The 21,746-nt window shown below is 37.7% G+C and overlaps 1 protein-coding gene across 4 annotated transcripts in view; it reads left to right on the top strand.

The window, feature by feature from the left end:
* Nucleotides 1-21,746, top strand: part of EDRF1 (erythroid differentiation regulatory factor 1) — a 48,408-nt gene that overhangs the window by 11,596 nt on the left and 15,066 nt on the right. For 3 of the 4 annotated variants that reach the window (XM_037905762.2, XM_027819689.3, XM_043550548.1), the window contains 15 exons: nt 86-211; nt 768-892; nt 1,347-1,506; nt 3,720-3,821; nt 4,129-4,250; nt 5,480-5,591; nt 7,124-7,271; nt 7,358-7,466; nt 7,837-7,948; nt 14,779-15,036; nt 16,782-16,853; nt 16,964-17,114; nt 19,298-19,486; nt 20,609-20,809; nt 21,272-21,490. In XM_037905762.2, the coding sequence (XP_037761690.1) occupies nt 86-211; nt 768-892; nt 1,347-1,506; nt 3,720-3,821; nt 4,129-4,250; nt 5,480-5,591; nt 7,124-7,271; nt 7,358-7,466; nt 7,837-7,948; nt 14,779-15,036; nt 16,782-16,853; nt 16,964-17,114; nt 19,298-19,486; nt 20,609-20,809; nt 21,272-21,490 (2,206 nt within the window). The remainder of the gene's footprint in view (nt 1-85; nt 212-767; nt 893-1,346; nt 1,507-3,719; nt 3,822-4,128; nt 4,251-5,479; nt 5,592-7,123; nt 7,272-7,357; nt 7,467-7,836; nt 7,949-14,778; nt 15,037-16,781; nt 16,854-16,963; nt 17,115-19,297; nt 19,487-20,608; nt 20,810-21,271; nt 21,491-21,746) is intronic. The other variant, XM_037905763.2, reaches the window with a different exon arrangement.

Raw genomic sequence — 21,746 nt, 5'->3', positions numbered from 1 at the left:
CTGAACATTCTAATTAGTAAATCTTCTCTTTATAATTCAGTGTAATTGTGGGGAATATAACTTTTCTGTTTTGTCTTTTTGCAAGAACATTAAAAAACTTCTGAAGATACCTTACAGCAAGTCACATGTGAGCATGGCAGTACACCGTATTGGACGAACCCTTTTACTGGATGAGCTAGATATTCAGGAGCTCTTCATGAGATCATCTCAGGTTAACCATTTGTTTTGTTAATGTCTTTGGCCACCTGGCATATGTATTTCAAGTGCAGTGTTATCAGCATAAAGGTATAGTAAATGTAGCAAAATTGTTGAGAATTGTATACAAAGACGAAAAAGGTGTTCACAAAGCACTTAGTTATTGTGGATTCTCTCTAGTTGCTATAGAACTACAGGTTGCACTAGTAGATCAGGCATCTTTTTAACTGAGGGCATTGTATGCTTAAAATACCCCTTCTCACCTTTTCATTTAATGTCTTTGATATTGCTGGACAGTTTTACAAATCTGTTACTCAGTCTTTTAACACTGCATGAAACTATAATCTGTTTTTTGAAGAGTAGATTTCACTGAAATATGTTAAGTATAACTGATTTCAGAGTTCAGATGTCAAGGCACTGTTGTAAAAACTTATCTTTTAACAGATTTTATTTTATTTTATTTTGTGCCATTTCATGTGGGATGGGTATATTGTATCTGCTAAATGCTTAACTTAGATTCTTTTGTTCATGTGTTATTTCACATTAATTTCATGCTTATTTATGCTGCTTAGACGGGGGACTGGACGTGGCTTAAAGAGTTCTATCAAAGACTAATAGATCAGAAGTGGCAAAGAAAGAAGAAGAGTAAAGAACACTGGTACCAGAAGGCTATACTTTCCAAGTTTTTGTATTACAGGTAGTTTGATTATATATTTTATTTGCATAACTTGGGAGTTTCTACCCAATTTACTTTTCTCTAGTTCGTTATATTGAAATAAAAGTTAAAGATGTGAAATTGTCTCTTTATCCTAAAACAAAATCCAGAGGATGTAGTTTTAAGAACATAACGCTGATACAAGTAAGTTCTTTATTTAAAATATTTTAGTATCGAAGCATGATTTAGTTGAAAACACATTGCAGTACTGCTCTCTCGGAAAAACACGTAATTTTCAAGGATTTTTAACATGATCCTGGACACCTGTCTGTCTTCTCTAACTGATGAATTTACAAGATGGGTGTGGCTGAGTAGTTTTTAACTAAATCCGCATTTGTGTCTCTTTTGTGAAAATAAAATGCAGTAAATATCGGTTAGGCATTAAATATTATAACAATCTCAAATTCAGTCTCTTTTGAATTTGTCTTTCTGTCAGCATTAATGGTGATGGAGCGGCTCAGCCAGTGTCTTCCACTGCAGAACAGCATCATGAAGATCCAGTTCCTGATGAGAGTGATGAAGTAGGAAGGGCTTCCTGGCCAGCCCCTTTTGAAATGCCTTCATCAGTATCTGAAGATCCAGGTTCTTCTAACCAGGTTAGTGTGGATTAAATCTTAACAGACCTTAATTTTTATAGGAGAGAGGTATTTGGTGTCTGATATAAGCTATAAAAATGTAGTAGTCAAGAGTCCTCCTTTTATCTAAAGAAGCAGAATCTAACGTATAGAAGAAGCCTTGCTCAACTAGACTCTAAAAGCACCATTTTTGGCTTTCTTTGAGCAGTAATATATGGTACCTAATGCTTTATGAGCTGTATACAGATAGACATCAGAAACTAATTTTGCTTATAATTGATTTTCCTTAAATAGGATTAATGTGTTTTCTATATATAATTCTAATGTTGGGTTTCATTCCAGAATGAGCCGTTGCCTTCCATTTGTGGCTCCATTTTAGTATACTTGGTCATAAAAAAACTGGAATAAAAATATAGCCATATAAATGTAACTTGAATGTCCTGCCTGCTCCTAGAAAACAAAAGTATGGGAGGGTCTGAGAAAAGTGATTTTTTTCATACATTGTGTTGCAATACTGAGTTAGTGTGAAAAATCGTATTTGCACATTTTTGCTCTTTGTTGGTTTGTCAATCGCAATCTTAAAGGAACTATATTTTGAGAATTTGTTTCTTCAACAGTCGTACTGAAAAAAGATGACTCTTTCCTTATTCTGTTTCCTGTGTTGATTCCACTGAGCTTCTGTTTTAGCCTTTTTCCTGGTACTGTGAGGATGTGCTAAGGCGTGGTGATCATCATCTTTTGTAGCATTGACATGGGCTGAAATGAATGAACCTGAAATCTGGAAGAATTTCAGAATACTTTGTCTTTCCACAGTGCATGTTAATATTATTCCAATATTTATTGATGTTGAAGCAAACATCCAGACTTACTGAAGCAAAATCTTGGTCAAACTGTATTTATGTTTAAGATGCTCACCAAAAGAGTGTCTGTAGACAGGTAGTTAGTTTTTAAATCAGTCATTCAGAATGTATTTATTGAACATACCTGGAATTTTCTTCATTATGGTCATGAATTTATTAAGTGTAAGAGATTTAACACTAATGAAGGAGAGAAAGTTAAGCAAATATCTATTTTGTGATTATATATCAAAGTAAGCAGAGATCATATGGTATCTGCTACCCTGCGTAGAATAGGTTCCACTGAACTCATACAATATAATACAAGCAATTGCGTGTGCATTTTGATTGGTTAGTATTGCTCCAGACCTCAGTTTAAATGCTAACAAAGGGGCCAAAAAGAGATTGACTTGTGGCTGAAAATATGCATGCAACATAGGAGCCAGGTTTTTCTTTCTTTATCTTATTAGACAGTAGAAGTGAATATTAAGGTTCTCTGAAGTTAAAGGGACTTTGTACAACATTTTAAGAGTTCAGTCTGTGCAATGGATGTTTAAACACATTATGAAAAGTAGTATTTCTTGTGCATGTAGAGTAGCCTCCTAATTAATGTAAGTTTAATACATTTAAAAAACTCCAGCATTCTGTTTACATTTAGATGGTAATGATCACCCACCTTTGTGAAGACTCTACCATTAATAGGGACACTAGATGACTCAGATTGATAAAGAATTATGAAGATTCTCTGCTCTAGATCACCACATAGAATCTAGATTGCATTGGTAAAGTTGTAACAATTCTATGTGCTTTGAGTTGGAACCATAAATGCCATCCTTTCACAGCAGAAAGCCACCTTGATGCCTGATTAGGCATGGAGAAAGAAAGAAAGAAAACTGCTGCTCTCTCTCCTCCACGGAGGCACTGTTTCCAAGTCGTGGTTCAGGTGCATTGCAAGGTGGTGCAGAAAACCTTGCACTGCTGCAGCACATTCTATGCTTTTACTGTGGATAAATTAAAACTTCGGGATAGAAAATTTAAATCTCCAGGATTGTGAATGTGTTACCTTTCTTGGATACCAAATTATTATTTTTTTTAATTCTCTTCACTTTCCTATTGTATTTAATTTTGCAAAGTTTGAGAAATTAAACTATTTTTTATATGTAAATGAAGACTTACTTTGAACAAATTGTACTAGAATTCCAATGCAGTAGCTACAGTAAGAAAGAATTGAAGTAAGCCACTGGCTGAAGAAAGTTGTATACATTAAACAAAATAAGGATGGAATTAAGGTTTTCACTTTTTATGCTTCTGCTGTTCAGGATATATATACACTTTTGAAAATGGCCTGACTTTACCTCAGCAACAGAATCACTCCTTATGTCCTTGTGCTTTTCACAGGGAAGTGTGCCTCTTGAACCCTCATATGTAGTGGGGCATGTGGCCTCAGCCCCCAAAGAACAAAACCTGAGTACTTTGTTCAATGACGGGGAAAACAGTCAGGTATGCTTTTTGTGGAATCTGAGCGGAAACAACAATCCCCAGTTTAACAAATCGTTTTAAATTTGGTCTAAATTGGATTCGGGTTGGTGGCGAGGGGAGAAAAATTAAATCCTTCTGTATCAATAGCTCTTGTGACATCAGTGATCTTGGTCTTTTAAGTTACTGTGAATGCATAGCATAGTCTTTATGTGCTGTCCTTTATTTGCCTTTTTTGCATCTTGCTTTCTCATAGTAATTCTGCAGATTGTGATGGAGAAAAAATTAACAGAGTGGATTATTTAGACACTTTCTTTTTTTTTAAACAAAGGGACTTAAAAATGACTTTGTTCGGAACATCTTGTGGACCTTTGAAGACATTCACATGTTAGTAGGATCAAATATGCCTATATTTGGAGGTGGAAGATACCCTGCTGTGAGCTTGCGTCTCAGGTGAATTCTTAAACTAATGTGATGTGTATCCCAAACCTGGCTCATTTGTTGCTTCAGTTTCATATTCAGTTTTGTGTATATATAAGTTTGTAGGATAATTTAATTCTTAATCTGCATTTAAAGATTAATTTTATACTCTAGTATTGAAGTGGTAATGGTTTCATAAAGTAGTAGAAGGGTGTTTAAGGCACTGGATTGGGACTCAGGATGTCTTGGTTCTCTTTCTGGCTCTTCCTCAGACTTCTTGTGTAACTGTCGGCAAAACACTTAGGGCCTGATGGTTGGAGGTGCCAACTATCTGCAACCCATTGCCTTTGTTGGAGTTGTAGGTGTTCAACACTTCTGAAAATTAGGGCCCTTAATCTCTGTTCTAATCCCCAATTTGTAGAATGGGAGTATCACTTCTCTGCTTTGCACAGATGTTGTAAGGATAAATACATTAATATTCGTGAGATGCTCAAATGCTAGTATTGGATGCCATGTAAAATATAGTTACGGATTACTGTCCATATATAACTGAAAACGTGTACTTGATGTTGTGGTTACTCTGTTCTCTGACTCTTTTTTGTTCTTGCTGTGGGCTCTTCTTGCCCATGCAGAGGTGAAGGAGCCTGGTCTCCCACAGCAAGGGTGGGAGGAAAGACCAGTATGCCTTTCATAGGGTGGGAGAGATGGAGGCAAACTTAAAAAGTTGAAGTCAGCTTGGCATACTGGGCCATCTTTGCTCAAAAGACACTCAAGGTTCACGTAGCTGGGCACTGTAAATGCAGCCCAGAACTGAGGTGCCTTTGGAAGAACTGTGTGAGAAAGTTTGCAATATGCTTGGTTCCAGCTAATTCTATTAATCCCTTAGTTTTCTAAACACTTTTTAGGGGAAAAATTGTGGGTGATCTCAGTAATAATGTGGGCTGTAATTTTAAAGTGGTGAGGGCAGTAATGTGCATGCATTCCATTAGCAGTAACAGATGCTAATATCATAGTGGTTAGTATAGCTCCCCCCATGTGCTAGTTTAAAATATAACCTTAGTCACAAATGAAAGCTTTTTTACCTCAATTTTAAGGTTGCTCTGTTCTCCTCGTACTGACACACACATAGCTAAAGTCTCAACAGACATTTATTGTAAGTGGCGATTTTAAAAAAACAAACAAAACCTCTACTAGATGTACCCTGATGACTTAAAAAATATCTTTATTTGTTCCAAGCAATACCAAAAATATTTTTGTTGTAGGGATAACAACAAGCCAATAAATGTGCTAACAGGAATTGACTATTGGTTGGACAACTTAATATGTAACGTCCCAGAGCTTGTGATGTGTTTTCATGTTAATGGAATTGTTCAGGTAAGTCCTGACATCTTACATTATGTCCACTTTACCAATTCTTTGATTAATTACCAACTTCACTATTATGAATGGATATGTGGGAACTGGTAGCAACATTGCACTAGAAAAGTTCTTATAAACCTTTTTTTGAGAAACTCTTAATACTTCCATTGTTTGTCCCTGCCTTATTTTAAAGGCTGACTGCAAACAAAGTCCTGGGGCTAGAGATGTCACTTTTGTTAGTTCCATGAAATTCTGTTCAGATGTGGCTGAACTGATGAACAATTTAAAAAGACCCCCTCTTCCCCCACCACCCGAAAATGGGTTAACAGCCACGTCCTGCTGCTAGCTAATGTACATACTTCTACCATTTGAAATACAGGACTGTGTGGTTTAGTGCTGAAGGTATTCAGAATTCAAGCCCTGCTGAAGATGCATGAAGGGGACATTTAGTTCGCTTTGTTTCCTTACAAATACAGAAACCTAGGAAATTACAAATCAGACATTAAAAGAATGTTATCAATGTTGAAAAGTCAAGCACTTGTAAATCTGGAATGTCCTAACTTTCAGGTGAAACCTTAATATTCTCTCTCCTTGTGTATTATGATAGTGTCTTTAATTACATGATTGCATATGTAGTTTGTTTCCACAGGACTCCTGCCTCATTTAGTGTACAACTGGATGCACAAGGAGGTAGAATTAAGGATGCCTGGGCAACTGTAACTCTTGGATATTTTTTTTTTTTTTTTTTTTTTTTTACTTTTGAGTGCTTGATTTTGTAATCTAAACAATGTTCTTTTAACATAATCTTTGTATTTAGGATATATATTGTGGTAGCACCTAGAAGCCAGGTAGGTGGAAGTCTGTTGTGTGAAGTGCTCTGTAAACATGAAAGGGCCCAGTGTCAGCATTTCCATTTTGAACTATCCTTTGTTGAGATATATATATATATATATATATATAGGTGTATCTTGTAACTACCTCCAAATTTTAAGAAGTGTACAATTCTAAACTCACTGTAAACTTAATTTTGCAGATTTGAACAATCTTAAATTATACAGCAGTCTTGAAATTTGTAAAGAAAATACAGAAATGTGGTTATAAACTAGTGTGTAGTAAAAGTCTGTACTGACTGGAGGGCAGATCCATACTTTATTTAAATTACTAATATATACTGAGGCAACAGAGTTGTTAATTAACTGTAAACCGTATAATCTAAGCCAATCTGTTCAGCATAACCACATTCATTCTGCATCATTTTATTGAGATTACTGTATGTGTTAAATGCCAGACCACAGAATTTCACTTTAAGTTTGGCCCTAATAAGTCCTTATATTAAAACAAAGGGTATAAGCAGTAAAATTATACAAACATAATTGGATGCAGCACTAAATTCATAACTCACAATTTTGAGGGCTTTCAGTATTAGTAAACATTAATAATGGAACTCCTGTTTTCAATTTAGTGGATGATGAAAGGCTTCTCTGTATAGCCAACCTTAGTATATATTATGAGGATTTTTCAATATGTTTAAAATACATTCTATACAGAAATATGAAATGATCAAGACTGAAGATATTCCCAATTTGGAAAACTCCAATTTTTCTACCAAAGTGATAAAGGATATTGCTCAAAATATCTTATCTTTTCTGAAATCTAACTGCACCAAAGAAGGGCATACTTACTGGCTATTTAAAGGTAAGTAATTCCTTGGTTGGGTTAATAAATGATGTTTGAGTCCTATATATTGTCAGATTGGCTAATGGAAAAATCTTCTCTTTCAGCAAGTGGAAGCGATATAGTAAAGCTCTATGACCTCACCACTCTTTGTGAAGAAACCGAAGATAAATACCAAAACCCTTTCACAATGCCTGTGGCAATTCTCTTGTACAAGTAAGCGTGTCTTACAGAAGCAAAACTGTTGCAATATTTTATTTACTTAGATTTAAATGTAAGACATTAAATGTCTGTCTTGGGCACTAGGTACTCTGGCCACCAGTTAAAAATGCAATCCAAAAATCATAAAACCAAAACATCACCACATTCCCCTTATACGTACAACAATCAGCCAATCAAATCATGATATTAACTGAATCAGTCTCTCTATTTCTCACATTTCTCTGTCACCTGAGTGCTTCTCTAGAAGCCTGCTCAAAAAGATGGGCTTTGCAGAATGCTTAGATGTGCAGGAAATAATAAGAAAAAAATGGTAATAGACGCTTCAATGACATTTCTATGTCTATTTTGATCAACTTTTTTTTAGAGTTGCCTGCAATATGATGATGAAAAAAAACCAGAACAAGAAACACTATGGCACTATCAGAACATTACTCCTTAATTGTGTTAAGTTATTGGACAAAGCCAGACATCCACAAGTAAGAATTCTATTTTAATACATTTTTTTTACTACAGAGAGATGTGTAGCTTGTATATAATGAAAATACGGATATTGATGATGTACCTTCAACTAAAAGCACCAATAAGGTAACCAAATGCTATATTAATTACAGTGTGATTGCAACATGTTAGTGAGCTAATCTCATCCTCTTATGCAGTGGCAGTGGATCTTGGTTATAAAAGTTCTCTGGATTGAAAAGTGACAATTCAAATGTCCCTGCATGAGCATGCTTTTTTTTTTTTTTTTTTTTTTTTTTTTTTGTGCAGAACCTCACTTTTTTCTTATTTTGAAGCTCAAATCACCAGTATGGGTCTAAAATCCCTCCTTATGATTAAATTAAAACTTCACATAAACTTTTCCTTGGGGGAAGTTCTGTAACCAAGATCAAAGCTCTTTCATGCTTAACACTGTACAAACACACATTAAGAAACCAGACTCTGTACTGAAGAGCATCCAATCTAAATAGACAAGACAGTCAGAAGGTAGGAGGGAGAAACGGACTTGAACGGCAGGTCAGTGACAGGGCCAGGAATAGAACCGAAATCTCTTGACTTCTATACACTAGACTGTGATGCCTCCCAAGTTGCTGGCTGATTGGCATCTTACATATCCGGCAGCAGTACGAAAGGCAGTAGAAATGTCTAAAGCAGTGGTTCCCTAACTTAAACAACCTGTGAACCCCTTTCAATAAAATGTCAAGTCCCGCAAACCCCCTCCTAAAAGTGAATATTTCCAGGGATTTTGTCCTTAACCTGAGTGTCAATTTATAAAAGCAGTGATCTTGGAAATACAAAATTTTTTTATGACATGCTTATTACACACTATTATTATTATTAATCATTACAGTATTTTTTACATTATGAAAATGGCAACACTCTTCCAAGATCTCACTTTTGTAGCTTGTATCACTTTGAATGAGCCTTTTATGAGACAAGGCTCCTATGTTTCATCATGGAGTATCAGAGGTGAAACGGCATGAAGATATTTAAGAAGCCAACTCGGAGTTCCTCCTACACAAGCATTGAGGTCTTGAGCAGTCCAGGCAAACAACACACGTTACAACAAAGCATAAACTTGTTCTTCATAATAATTTTAAAAACAATACTAGCTGCCTATTTAATTTTAAAAACAGCAAAAAAATCCACCTCCCTTTCCATTTCTCATAAGGAGTCTTGAAGTTTAAATCTCCTCAGTGGGATTAGATATGCTTGCTTTGATCTGCTTCGCTCTTGGAAATCCAGGGGCTCCGGGCTGCTGGCCTCGGGGTCCCTAGGGACAGCTCTGTCCAACATTAAGGAATTTTTTCCCAAGAACCCCCTGTAACATTTCATGAACCCCAGTTTGGGAACCACTGGTCTAAAGCTAGAACACAGAAGGCTTATGCTGCTTCAAAAAGCTGCAGTTTCAGAGGTAGAGGCAGTTTCTGTTCATACGCTAAACCAAACCAGAATCTGGTTATACTGGGGAGAGTCAATCCCAACCCAGAAAGAGCTAACTACAGGGTTTGGGGAGGCCATGCAGGGAAGTTGCACTTGAGGTGCTCAGGTCTGGACTTGGTGCTCTAAATCTGGCCCTGAGTATTCCTGCTGACAAACCTGAGCTTGCTTCCCTTCTGGCAGCAGAGGTTAATGGCATCTATGTGTCTCTTTCAGCATCCTCTGTCAGAGTCTGTTCCCTATGGGACTGATGTATTAGATTGTGAGAATCTAAAGAGGCTTTTGGGCTCAGATATAGAATTGCAGAATGGACCATGATGTCTCTGAAGCAGCTGCGCGGACAGTAAAATGTATTATCATATGCAGACCACGATACAATATTTTTAAGGAAACATCATAAACTTTGCAAAGAAAAATTATCTAGAAAGATATCTAACATTGAAGGTCATACATTTACTCTAAAATGTCACTTAATGTTGGTGGTTTCCTAGCCTAGATTTAAAACATTTTCTTCAGACTGTTACTGTTGTCAACTGAAAACTGACTCTGTATATGTGAAAAGCAGATCATGAAACAACCAAATGGTGGTTGTCATCTGGACTCGGTGTATAGCTTAGAACATACTGAATTAAATTATCAGTAGGATGCTCTGGATCAGAGTTGTGAAGTGACATAAAAATAATCTTAAAATATAGTATTACAGCTCATGGATCACTTTTTAAATGGTGTATCACCATGGTAAAGGCCATAATGTTAGCTTTCGCTGTCTACTTCATTACATCTGGATTTTGGTATTAAACATCGTGTTGTGGGGGGCAGTAAGGGAAGGGATCCTGAACTGTCTTCCATTCCTTACCTAATCACTAATCTAGTGACTTCTAGTTCCAAATTCATTGTTGCTCCTCCTTGCACCTAGGTGGTGACCACCGCCATCTCCTGGTTTTCATCACTGGTTGCTCTTATTCATGCATTGTGACCTCAAAACAGCTACTGCTATTTCCTGAAGTACCTGTTTTGTAGATACATAGAGGGCTTCAGTTTTCAAAGATGTCCACTAAATACAAAGCCTTCCTTGAGCAGTAAAAAAAATTTATGGTGGGGGTGGGAGAAGAGCAGAAAAAGTAGATATAATAGGTGAGACTTTCAAACTTGTTTTCACAAGAGACTTCATAGCAGTGGTGTTAATGACTTTTTTACAGCCTTCCTCCAAATGAGGTGTTTAGTCTGCTGAACAGACAAAATACAACTAAAGACCAAAATATAATAAACCATGGGAGCTGATATGAGCTTTTTGCATGAACACTCACTTGCTTTTAAAAAATGTTTTTTTAAATCGAGATAACTAACAGTACATACATACATCACCTCAAAAATAACTTGTAATCTATCTCTCTCTGGTTTTATACTACCATCCACCGCAATAGTTTGCAGCTGACTTATGCCAATATGTGAACTGAACTTTTATAAAGCCAGATGATTAGCCAAAAAGTTCATTGATTGATTTATCCAGAGGTTTGCCTCACCATAGTCATGGACTTATTTACATGCCTGAGAAAATCTGGATATACTGTGTGTGGAATTGTATTAAACTAATCTTCAAGTGTGGCTATGATCAGAAAACCTTTTTTTTTTTTTTTTTAAACAGAAGGTTATATAAGAGAGAAGACAAATGTAGTATTTTATTATTTATTTGTAGTATTCTACAAAGAATCCCTGTCGTGAACCTGTTAGGCACTGTAAAAAACACAGAACAAGAAGCCAGTCCCTGTCCCAAAGAGCTTACAATCTACGTATATGACAAGAGACAACAGATGGATAGAGACAGACCGATGGAATATAATGGAACAATGAGATAGTAGTAGTAAATATAATAGACTGTGTTCTCAGCACACTAGCAATCTAGGCAACACAGGAAAGGAGGGTTTTGAAGGAGGATAATGATTTCATGGGGAGCGTCTCCTAAGCACGAGGGCAGCATAGCAAAAAGAATGAAGGTGCCAGTATGAAATATTAACAAGTGCGGAATGGGCCAACTGGAGGTGAGAATTGACCTTTCAATACTGAAAGTGAGATAGATCGGGTGGGAATAGATCATGATGGGCCTTGAAAGTGAAGACAGGTAGTTTGTTTCATATGATAAAGAAGGTGCCATAGAAGGGACCCAAAGAAAGGGATGACATAGCTACAGGCTAAGAAAATTATCTTTGCAGCTGCGTGCCAAATGGATATCAGTGGGGCACAATTACATTTGTCAGGCCCACAAAGAAGGGTGTTGCAGTAATCAAGATATGAGATGAGGAGAGCCTGGACACGAGTCTTAGCTGTGTGGATGGTTAAGAAAGAACATATTGTTGGGCATGTCTGCACGAACACTTCCTGCATATGAAACTGTGCTCTAAATCTATAGCACTCCACTGTGTTGTGCCCTGACTGTGAGGATGCTACTCCTGTGCACTAAAAGGTCCCTAGTATGTCCCTATTAGAGGGCTGTAGATTAACACCTCACCTTGCCATGCAGTACATGTTTCTGTAGATATGCCCCTAGAAATGCAGTATTGTGAGCTCCTGTGATGTTTTTTTATCGCAACTCTAGCAATGTTGAGAGTTTTTAACCTGTCTCATGAAAACATGAGAGGCTGCCAATTCATGAATTTTCTCTTATTCAAAGTGGCTACCAACTCTGTTGTTGTCAATGGGGCTGAAACCAGTAAGATGGCCTCTATTTCCCTACAGTCTATCTACATGTGGAAGTGCCCTTAATGAAGTTGGTTGACACCTGGCACTGCTCTCAGTGAGGCTGAAGCTGCACTGAGAGGCAAAATGGCTGACATGCTATGGTTCAGGAGGGCTAGACAGGACACCGGGACTATGAGGTCAGCTGAGACACTGTGCAAGATGGATGAAACAGAATGAGTAGGAGTGGGATGCTGGGGGGCCCAAGAGGCAGATTTTGGAATTATAAGGGAATGGGGAACAGGGGCTGTGGCGGCATATGGGAGGCAGAATGGGGGTTCAGAGAACAGCGATGGGGTTGGAGACAAAGACTATAGAATGGGAGCTCCCTCAGCCTGGGGATAGTGGTGGGTGTGGGCAGTCCTGTCTGAGCAGCCAGGGGAAGGCAGTGTTGTGTTGCCAGCTCTTGCAAATAGATCACGAGTCATGAGATTTTGGCAGCTGCAGGAGGAGCTCTCACAATGATGCAAGCAGCTCCTCTGATCCTGTGATTTTTTTTTTCAGGGCTGGGCACATGGGCAAAGCTGTGTGAGAGCCTTGGAGCACAGGACACAGATGGGTCTTGCCACTGAGCTCTGCCTTGCATGGCCCTATAGCAGAGAGGATGGTCCTTGGAGAGAGTGTGGAGCGGGAAGTCAGGGGAAAGTCCGGACCCAGCAGCTACGCTTTCTTGTCTCCCACTGCCTGGGATGACTTCTCTACTTGCGATCCAGACTGAGGAGAAGGGAGTGTCAAGATAGGAAAATATATGGCAGTTTCCCTGTTATCCTCTGCTCACTCCTAAGATAGTAAGTGGCGTCTCCATCTGAGCAGCCAAGTCGAGGCATGCATTTTTGTGTGCATTAAAGGTTGACTTTTCACCTAAAATTCACACACACACAGAAGAATAAAGGGAAGTTAAGTCAAGAAGTATCAAAATACATGGTATGATGATATCCTCATGCTGTCTGGGGCCAATCTCATGATTTTGGGGGATCTGGTTTGTGATTTTTTTTTTTTTTTTTGGGATAACTTCAGGCTGGCAATACTGAACATAGCCTGCGTGTGAGGACCCAGAAAATGGGCCGACTTGAAGATAACACCCAGGTTACAGGTCTGAATAACCGGTAGAATGATGATCATGTCCACAGTCGTTGAGAAAGGAGGTAGCAGGGAAGGTTTGGAGAGGCAAGATTAAGAGCTCTGTTTAGCTATATTGAGCTCAAGCTGATGGTTAGATATCCACAAGGAGCTGTTGGAGAAAGAGAATGAGACTGTAGTTTGAACAGAAAGAGATGGGTCTCGAGTAGAGAGGTAGAAGTAAAGGCCTGCAGCCTGAAGTTAGCTTTGAAACTCTGTAGAAGTGTAGTGCTGTTTTGCTGGTAGTCAGGTTTGATCTCAAATGACCGAGTTACTTTCTGTGTCAAGAAATGTGGCAAGAGGGATACAAAGTAATATGGAGAGGATCGCCAGGAACAATCTACTTAGGAGGGAGCTGAAGCTAAAGTTTGTTACTACATTCCTACCTCAGGAGTTTTGTTACTTTATAAAGAATAAAGGCAAACCTCCAAAATGGGATAAATTTTGACCACAACCTGTTATATGTGCATTGTATTGAGAGTAGAGTTGGGATCTTGACCCTTTATAGGTTGTAACTTCTTAGTTTCCTGTAAGTTGTTTTTGTCACGCATATCTGCAGAGCCAGTTTCTGCTTTGTGCACCAGTGGTGTGTTTATCTTTAAAATTCTAATTTCAAGTTTTAGTGTTCGCAGTGATGGATGTATTTGAGCTTGATTTTTCTTGATAATGGAGCTAAGGTTGGAGGATGTTCTTGTAAATTTAAGCAGATTTAAACTTATTATTCATCAATGTGAAGGTTACTAATGAAGAATACCTTTGGATAATCAGAATATAATACCTTGTATATCAATAGTGCCTTTCATCCAAGTATTTGAAAGCTTTTGACAATATTAATTAACCTTTTCAAATATATTATGCCTGTTTTGTAGATGAATAAACTGAGACATTGAGCTGAACACTGTCGTGCAGCTAATCTGAAGCAGTCAGAAATAGAATCCAGAAGTCATCTACACCCCCCCCCCCCCCCCCCCCCCCCCGTGCAGACACTGCTCTGATCAACTGTTCGTCTTGCTACCTTTCAATTGTAGAGTCACTTCTTAACCTAACATTAAATGTTCCATTACAGGACTTCTACAGTGCAAAAGGTGTAACATCCATATCTGTACAGTCCATGTGGACTGTATCTTAGTAGAAGTCAAATACTATTAAAAATGACTAAAAGTTATTAAGGGAAAGTGATCCTGGAAGAGCAGTTTAGTTTTGACCACTAAACAGCTGTAAATTTAAATGTATTAATACACTTTAAAAAACCCCACAGACCATTATTCTTTTACTGTAGTGGCAGTCTTTTTAAATTGGCTATGACATTTTAAGCGTATTAATATCTATTTGCATGCACTGGTTAGGGATTTTGCAGGTACCTGTACAGTCTTGTGCGTGCATTTATTGGACCCTTTTCTAAACTTGTTCTTTGTCTCAGAGTGGAAAGATGCAAACTTCTATTTGAGTGGCCTATTTAAAAACTTGTAACTTGTAGTAGGGGGGTACACTAAAATACTTTTTTTTTTTTTTTAATAAGATTATTGCTTCAGCAAATTACATGCTCTCAGAACTCTTCCAGTTAGATGAGCCTAAAAAAGAAGGTGCAGAGTTTCCTTTAAATGGGAACTCTGATGAAAGTTATAGTGAAGAGGAAGAAGAAATGCCGGATAGTGATGAAAATGGTTCCTACAGCACCAGCTCCGATCCGCCAGATGACAATAAAGCAGTAGCTGTAATCAAATCTGTTGGAGAGTTATCAGTACCAGAAAAATATAAATCTATTCACCAAATACGGGTAAGTTACTAACAAGCTGTGCTGAATTTAAGAGGGTGGGTGGGAAGCTTGAAATGAACATAGTGCGACTTGTATTGTCAAAATATAGTTAACTGGAAGCAGTTCCTTTTATTAAAAAAGGAACTGTCTAAACACCTTTATGCCACCAGTTATTTGTGTACCTCAGATGAATTGGAATATTGGCAGAAAGGAAATAAAAACTTTGGGCCGAATTGTGGCTCTCTGAGTTTTATCCTATTGCAGATGCAAATGAATATTATTTTTGTTTTATTATCTTGTGTGTGTATTCTACTTGCCTGTTAATTTCTGCATAGCCATCTATAGAGAAATTACTCATCCTTGTTGTAGGAATATTCTGAATATGGAAAGGTACTTAACAGCTGTGGAGAATTAAGGGCGGTCCATACTAAAACGTGATTTCCCAGCATATCTCTGGAATGTATCTTAACAGCTTGACATGCAGAGAATCTGAGTGTTACTCCATGGGTTTGTGGGGAGGTTACTCCTCAGCTCCCTCCTTGTCCTCTCTCAGAATTTAGGAATCTTTGTTTAAAAGTGTGGTTGTGTTGAAGCCATTCTGAGGGAAGAAATCTTACCTCCTGCCCCACTTACATGTATGAAAAGATGAATTAGGCAGCGTTAGTGTAAGCCATAATGCTGTCTGCATGCACCTCAGTCATAAATTTTCCAAAAACTTGTCTGGTATATGCTTTCATAATATGTAGATGAACAAAAATATAATGCAATTACCATCTGTCAGACTTCACCAAAGCAGCTTTTCTTTAGTACAATATCTAAAACAACCAAATAATGTGAAACTGAGTTTTGTCATTTAGCTCCCAAATGTTAACAATGTTTCACTTTGCCTCTTGACAGTTAATTAAGCCATATCTGTGGCAGTGAAGCGCTTGATTGCCTCATGCTTAGTTATCCTTCTGCAACATGTATATCATATCAAAAAGGTTGACTTTTCTTACAAGTCCCTATGCCAAATAACAGAGAGAAACTGATATTCTGCAAAATCAATCACCCATGCTGGTTGATATGCTGCAAGCTTTAGTACCTCAAGGCCCCGCTGCTGAAAATGTAGCACCCTGTTGGTGGTGGAAGCCCTACACTGATTTTTCTTCTTAAAACTCAGATTCATTACTGGAGGGTACTGCACTTCTATTTGCAGGGTTTGGATTGATATTATACTGGCAGGATTTCATCTTTTTCCCATACTAAAAGTTGGTCAATGAAGATTGTTCCTGTCATTTAGAAAAGGTGGTTAGGGTGAAATTCATCCCTCGTTGCACAGTTAGAGTAATGGGTTATGTGGAGGGAAATAAAATTTACACACCTGCCCGCCTGCTCCCTCCCCTACCTCCTTCTAGGGTGTGGGGCTTCATTGCAGTCACTGTATGGCTGCTTTTCTGGAAAAAGGCTGCTTTCCTTCTGTGGCCCTTATTTTAGGATTTTGGGTCACTAAAACAGACTGGTTATGAATTTTGGTCAGTTTTGGTAAATCTAGTTAAACCGTACAATGAAAGTATCTTCAGTTGCTGAAGTAAAGGAAAGAAATGTTGTGGTCTAGATATAGTATGAAGTTTAGCATACTCCATGAATGGCCTTCATTATAGTCTGTTAACATATCCCAGTAAACTGGATTTTGCTGTCTATCTTTTAAAGCTTCGTAGTTAGTTTGCTTGTATTTTTTTTTTTAAGTGGCTCTGCCTTCCTAAAATTTTTTTTTTTTAATTAAGCCTAGTTGTGCATTTCCTGTTTGCCATGACACTGAGGAACGGTGTAGACTTGTGCTCAGCTATGTTCTAGAGGTAAGTTTCCTAATGCTGTTGGGTCTTGGTAAAATGTGTGGATTTTGGTATGTTTATATTTAGTTCACCTTCCAAGTAAATACTTAATGAAAGGCTTTTTCTTTTTAAAGGGCTTGAAATCTGTTGACAGCAGCATTAAAAAAGACGGTGACCTCCCTGCAGCCGACCCCACCACCCCAATCCCATTAAAATATGAAGATGAATCCACGAGTGGTGGTCCTGAGTGTCTGGAAAAACAGATGGCTTTGTTTTTAGACAAAAGTAAGCTGAATTGTTTTGCAAATAGGACCTTTTCAATGGCACGGCACACTGCTGCTATTTTATTCTGATCGTCTAAACAATGTACTTGTAAATCATCAATTACGCCATGCACTGAAAAAGCAAAAAAAGGATACTGCACACAAACAGAAGTGGAGAATATAGGCCTCTCCTTTTAAATATGAAAAGAAACAGGACAGTAGGGATTCTTTTAGCATATTAAAGATCCTTTTATAGTAAGTATATAAGGTTACTGCATTTTATTTAGATGTGGCTTGCCACTGGCTTCCATAAAGATTTCATTTTGTTCATAGATTGTGATGTAGTGCTCCCTTTAGAATTTTTTTTTTTTTTTGGCAGCTTTAGGTTTTGTCACTTAGATATTATCTTTATAAGACTATGGATTGGCAATAATTTTAGTGTCAACATCATGCTCATTGCTGTGCTACACATGCGCATGTTGCCAACGTATAAAACATTAACAAGGATATTATTTGCTTGCCTTGCAGTTATAATTCTGCCTTTTATGCAAGAACTGTAGGAAATATTTGAATAAAAATGTCTTAGTTGAGTGTGTTTAAATCACGAAAGCTGCAATAGCCTGCATTTACTGCTTCACCATCGTATCGGAGCACCTTGCTATAGTGTTCTGGCTCTATGTAAAAGAGCAATAAGACACAGTTGTCCTATAACTATAATTCAAAAAACAAATGTAGGGGTTCTTAGATGTGTAATTAAAATTTAACTTTTAGTTGGAGTTTCCTTCCATTAATCTAGTAGTTTAGTTGAAAGCTGAATTGGCTGCTAATTTTTTTTTTTTTCCTGGGAGCTGAAAATGACAAGGTATTTAAGAGTTAACTTTTTAGAATATATATTAAACATTGAAATCTAGCTTTAAATAGCTATATTGTGGTAAATGAAATACTAAGAAGATTATTGCCATGAAGGTAGGTAGTGACTATTGCTTCCAAGATATAAAATAATATCGCTATGCTTTGTCAACTCTCAAACAAAAAAAGTACTAAAATTTCCCAAGTCTTTCTTAATGAATAATCATTGAAAAGGTCTACTATTTCTCCTCCAACTTTGATTTACAACTGATGGTGTCACTTGGAAGTCAGTGACTTGTAGATCTGCAAAGGACATATTGAGGGGTTTTTTTTCCCCATAATTGGTCCAGAATTTAAGACTAAATATACCACCAAATAGCTGCATTACAATCTGGGCTAGGATAAACACCTAAGCAGTACCTCTGATTTAAGTCTCCCTTTTCAACTTTTGGTAGCAGCAAAAGGAACTAACTCAAGTCTTTCAGAGTACCAGCTAGTGTTTGGATAATAGAGATTGAATTTAAACTAGACCAGAAATTTTGAAGATAGGTGAGAGAGAAAGTTTCTCCCTTTATTGTACCTATGCTTTGTTGTGCAAAACATGTGTAGTATCATGCTTCTCCTGAAATCTTTCCCATACATGAAGAAAGAGTTGGGGGAGGCAGAATTAACAGTAGTTTTCCCTCAAATTTAATGTTTTAAAAAGAATCTTTGCTGACACCCACTGCACTGTGTCTGAACTGTTTAGGTTGTCTGTATGATGTATCATACTTGTCCAGAAAGAGAGGTGTGCTCTTCTCCAGGCTGACTTAACGATGTGATCCTATAAGCCAGACCCTGGGGTCTGCCTTCCTGTACAGAAATGAGTCTCTGGCCTGAACATTGTAGAACTTTATCTGCTTCAAAGCCCCCTGAACTAGTGCGGCAGAAGCCTTTGGTGCCAGGACCAGGGCCTTTGGCCCAAAGCAGTGGCGCATTTGGTCTGGTACCAGGGCTACTCCAGCATCAAGGAAACAGCCTCATCAGAAGAGTCTAAGGATGTCCTGGCACTAACAGGGTGGAAGATTTCAACAGTTCCTTCTTCCAGGCTGAAATTGGACAGTACAGTTTGTCGATTCTGAGCTAATATTAGGGTTGCAACGATTCAGTACAAACCAAAAAAGTCACATTTGTGGATCCCGCTCCAGCGCACAGTCCCAGCTCCATTCCCTGCTTCAGCAGTTGTCAACTGAAGCCAAAGAAGTCAGTGAGGTTCCAGTCAAGTCATGGAATCCGTGACTGCCGTGACCTCTCTGACTAAATCGTATTCTTATGGATTAGATTTAAGATTTACTTATTTTACTTTTGTATTTATAGTGGGCTCATTTCAAAAGGATAAACATTCCAGTCAATCAGGAATGATTCCTGGATCCTGGCAGTATAAAATGAAACTCCAGCTGATTCTGAAGTCATCGAAGGCTTATTATGTTCTATCTGATGCTGCTATGAGTCTTCAGAAATACGGAAGAGCATTACGATACATTAAGTTAGCTTTACAGTGCCATGGTAAGTAATTGGAGTATTTTGTTCTTAAACAGTGCACATAGACAATGGCAAATACTTCTGCCGCACATTGAAAAAGTCTGTGGCATCTGAGGACTGAATTAGGCACATAAATCCCATGCTTTTAACAAATATATTATAATAAAGAACTGGCTTGGGCTAGTTGGACGCAGGGAAGCCTTTTAGTTTAGATCATAGGTTTCTTCTGTCTCATTCCCTTTGTCCCCATTACAAAATGATCACAATTTGCACAAGTGGCAGTTTCACTTTGAAGGCAGAGGGGCAGGAATCAGCGTATAGACTGGGACTTGAAGTCTGGTGCCTGGAGTGTGTAGAAAGGCTAAAATAGCACCTTTATTCATTATATTTGGCTTGAGCTATTCTTACCTATTCCTCATTTTCAGAAGTGCTATATTCACTCAGAAACTTTAAGTAGATACCCATAGAGTGGAGTGCGTCTCCAACTAATACTGAGACTTTGAGTAGAATGATGGAGAATATTCTGATTCTGTTTCCTGGTTATAACACTGAGAGTTTGAATAATCAGAAAATATAATAGTTTTAAAGTGAAATTCTATTCTGTTTAAAAAAAAAAAAAAGTGCATTGTGACTTGCCAAATTCATTGTGGTTCAGTGAATTGAGATCAAGCTCTATTTGTTAGTAAAAATATGTGAGGGGAATAGTTTCTCATTGTCATCCCTAGAAAATCAGTCTGAGATTTGAAAGTCAAACTCTTCTTCCTGGTTCGTACATCATCGTTAGTAATAAAAATTCTGTAGGCCAAATCCTGCCTTCAGTTATACCTGTGAAAATCCTATTGTCTTCAGTGGTTTTACACAGTTATAACTGAGGGCAGGTTTAGACCTTGCATTTGTAGCTTAGTTAACAGTTCTGTGTGAGCAGGGATAGAATTCAGTCCATCCTCCTTATCTGTAATTGCTGTGCAGTTCTAACAGGGATAAAAAGAAGTACCTGACTCGGACTACACATACAGGGATCAGAACTGTTGTGTAAGATGTCACCAGTCTTACATCGTCACTCTTCTACAAATAGTAAAATTTGGATTCTACATGTCTCAAATCTCTTAGTGCTTAATTTTGCTTTCTTGGGTTTCCCCCCACCAGATACTTACTGCTGCCTCTGCACCAATATGCCTGCTGAAGTGCTACTGTTTCTTTGTCAATGTTTAACCCTTTGTGGTGATATCCAGCTAATGCTTGCCCAGAATGCAAACAACAGAGCTGCGTATCTTGAAGAATATAACTACCAAACAAAAGAAGATCACGAAATATTGCACAGTCTTCATAGAGAATCCAGCTGTCAAGGTATAACATCAAAATAATATATTTGGCTGAATTAGTGTGGTCCTATCAGCCAATACTTATCCCACAGTGTTTCCTCAGATTTTGGCAAAACGGTATAGTATATCACTCCTGAGGGTGGGGGAACCTTGTGGTGCTTTGGTGCTATTTCTTTCTTGTCAAAAAGAAAGCTGAACATAGAAATTAAAATAGCTTTTTAGGCATATGGCTTTTCTGGAGAGTATATGATAAAATCATGTACTTTAAATATATCTAGAGTTTAAAAAAAAATTCTTCACATCTTTCAAGTAATGGCCAAATTCTGCCTTTCTTTAGGCTCTGTGGAACCCCTTTGATTTTTGGGCACAACTCAGTCATTTTATCAAACCTTTACTATTACACTTTTTTCATAGTCCCTAAAATAAATAACATTTGTTTAGAAAGAATTTATAATTGACATGCAGTTTTTGCTGTTTGTTTTTCTAGTATTTGCATGGGCCACTGACTTGTCTACAGACTTGGAATGTCAGCTTTCGGTTAGCTGCAAATGCTATGAGGCAGCTAACGAAATCTTGCTTTTTAGTAACTTAAAAAAACAAAATCCAGAGCAGCATACACAAGTACTGAAGAGGATGGGTAACATCAGAAATGAAATTGGAGTATTTTACATGAACCAGGCTGCTGCAGTGCAGACTGAGAGAGTGGGCAAGTATTTTTTTTTTCCACTTGTTACATACACTATTCTATTCAGAGGTTTACATCAAACAGTGTAACAGTAATTATCTTCAGCAACAGTATTTGAGAGATGGAACTCTTCATTCCAGGAAGAAAGGGAATTTCAAAGAACTTCTTTGTAACAGATGCTCTCTCCTGTAGTTAATGGCATATTAGTGCTTCCATTACAAGCAGTGTTTTTCAGGGTACTTTACCTTACACGTGAACACCTTAGTCTGTACTAAAA

Source organism: Chelonia mydas, chromosome 7, assembly GCF_015237465.2.
Source record: "Chelonia mydas isolate rCheMyd1 chromosome 7, rCheMyd1.pri.v2, whole genome shotgun sequence".
Lineage (NCBI taxonomy): Eukaryota > Metazoa > Chordata > Testudines > Cheloniidae > Chelonia > Chelonia mydas.
This window is presented reverse-complemented; position numbering and strand designations above follow the sequence as displayed.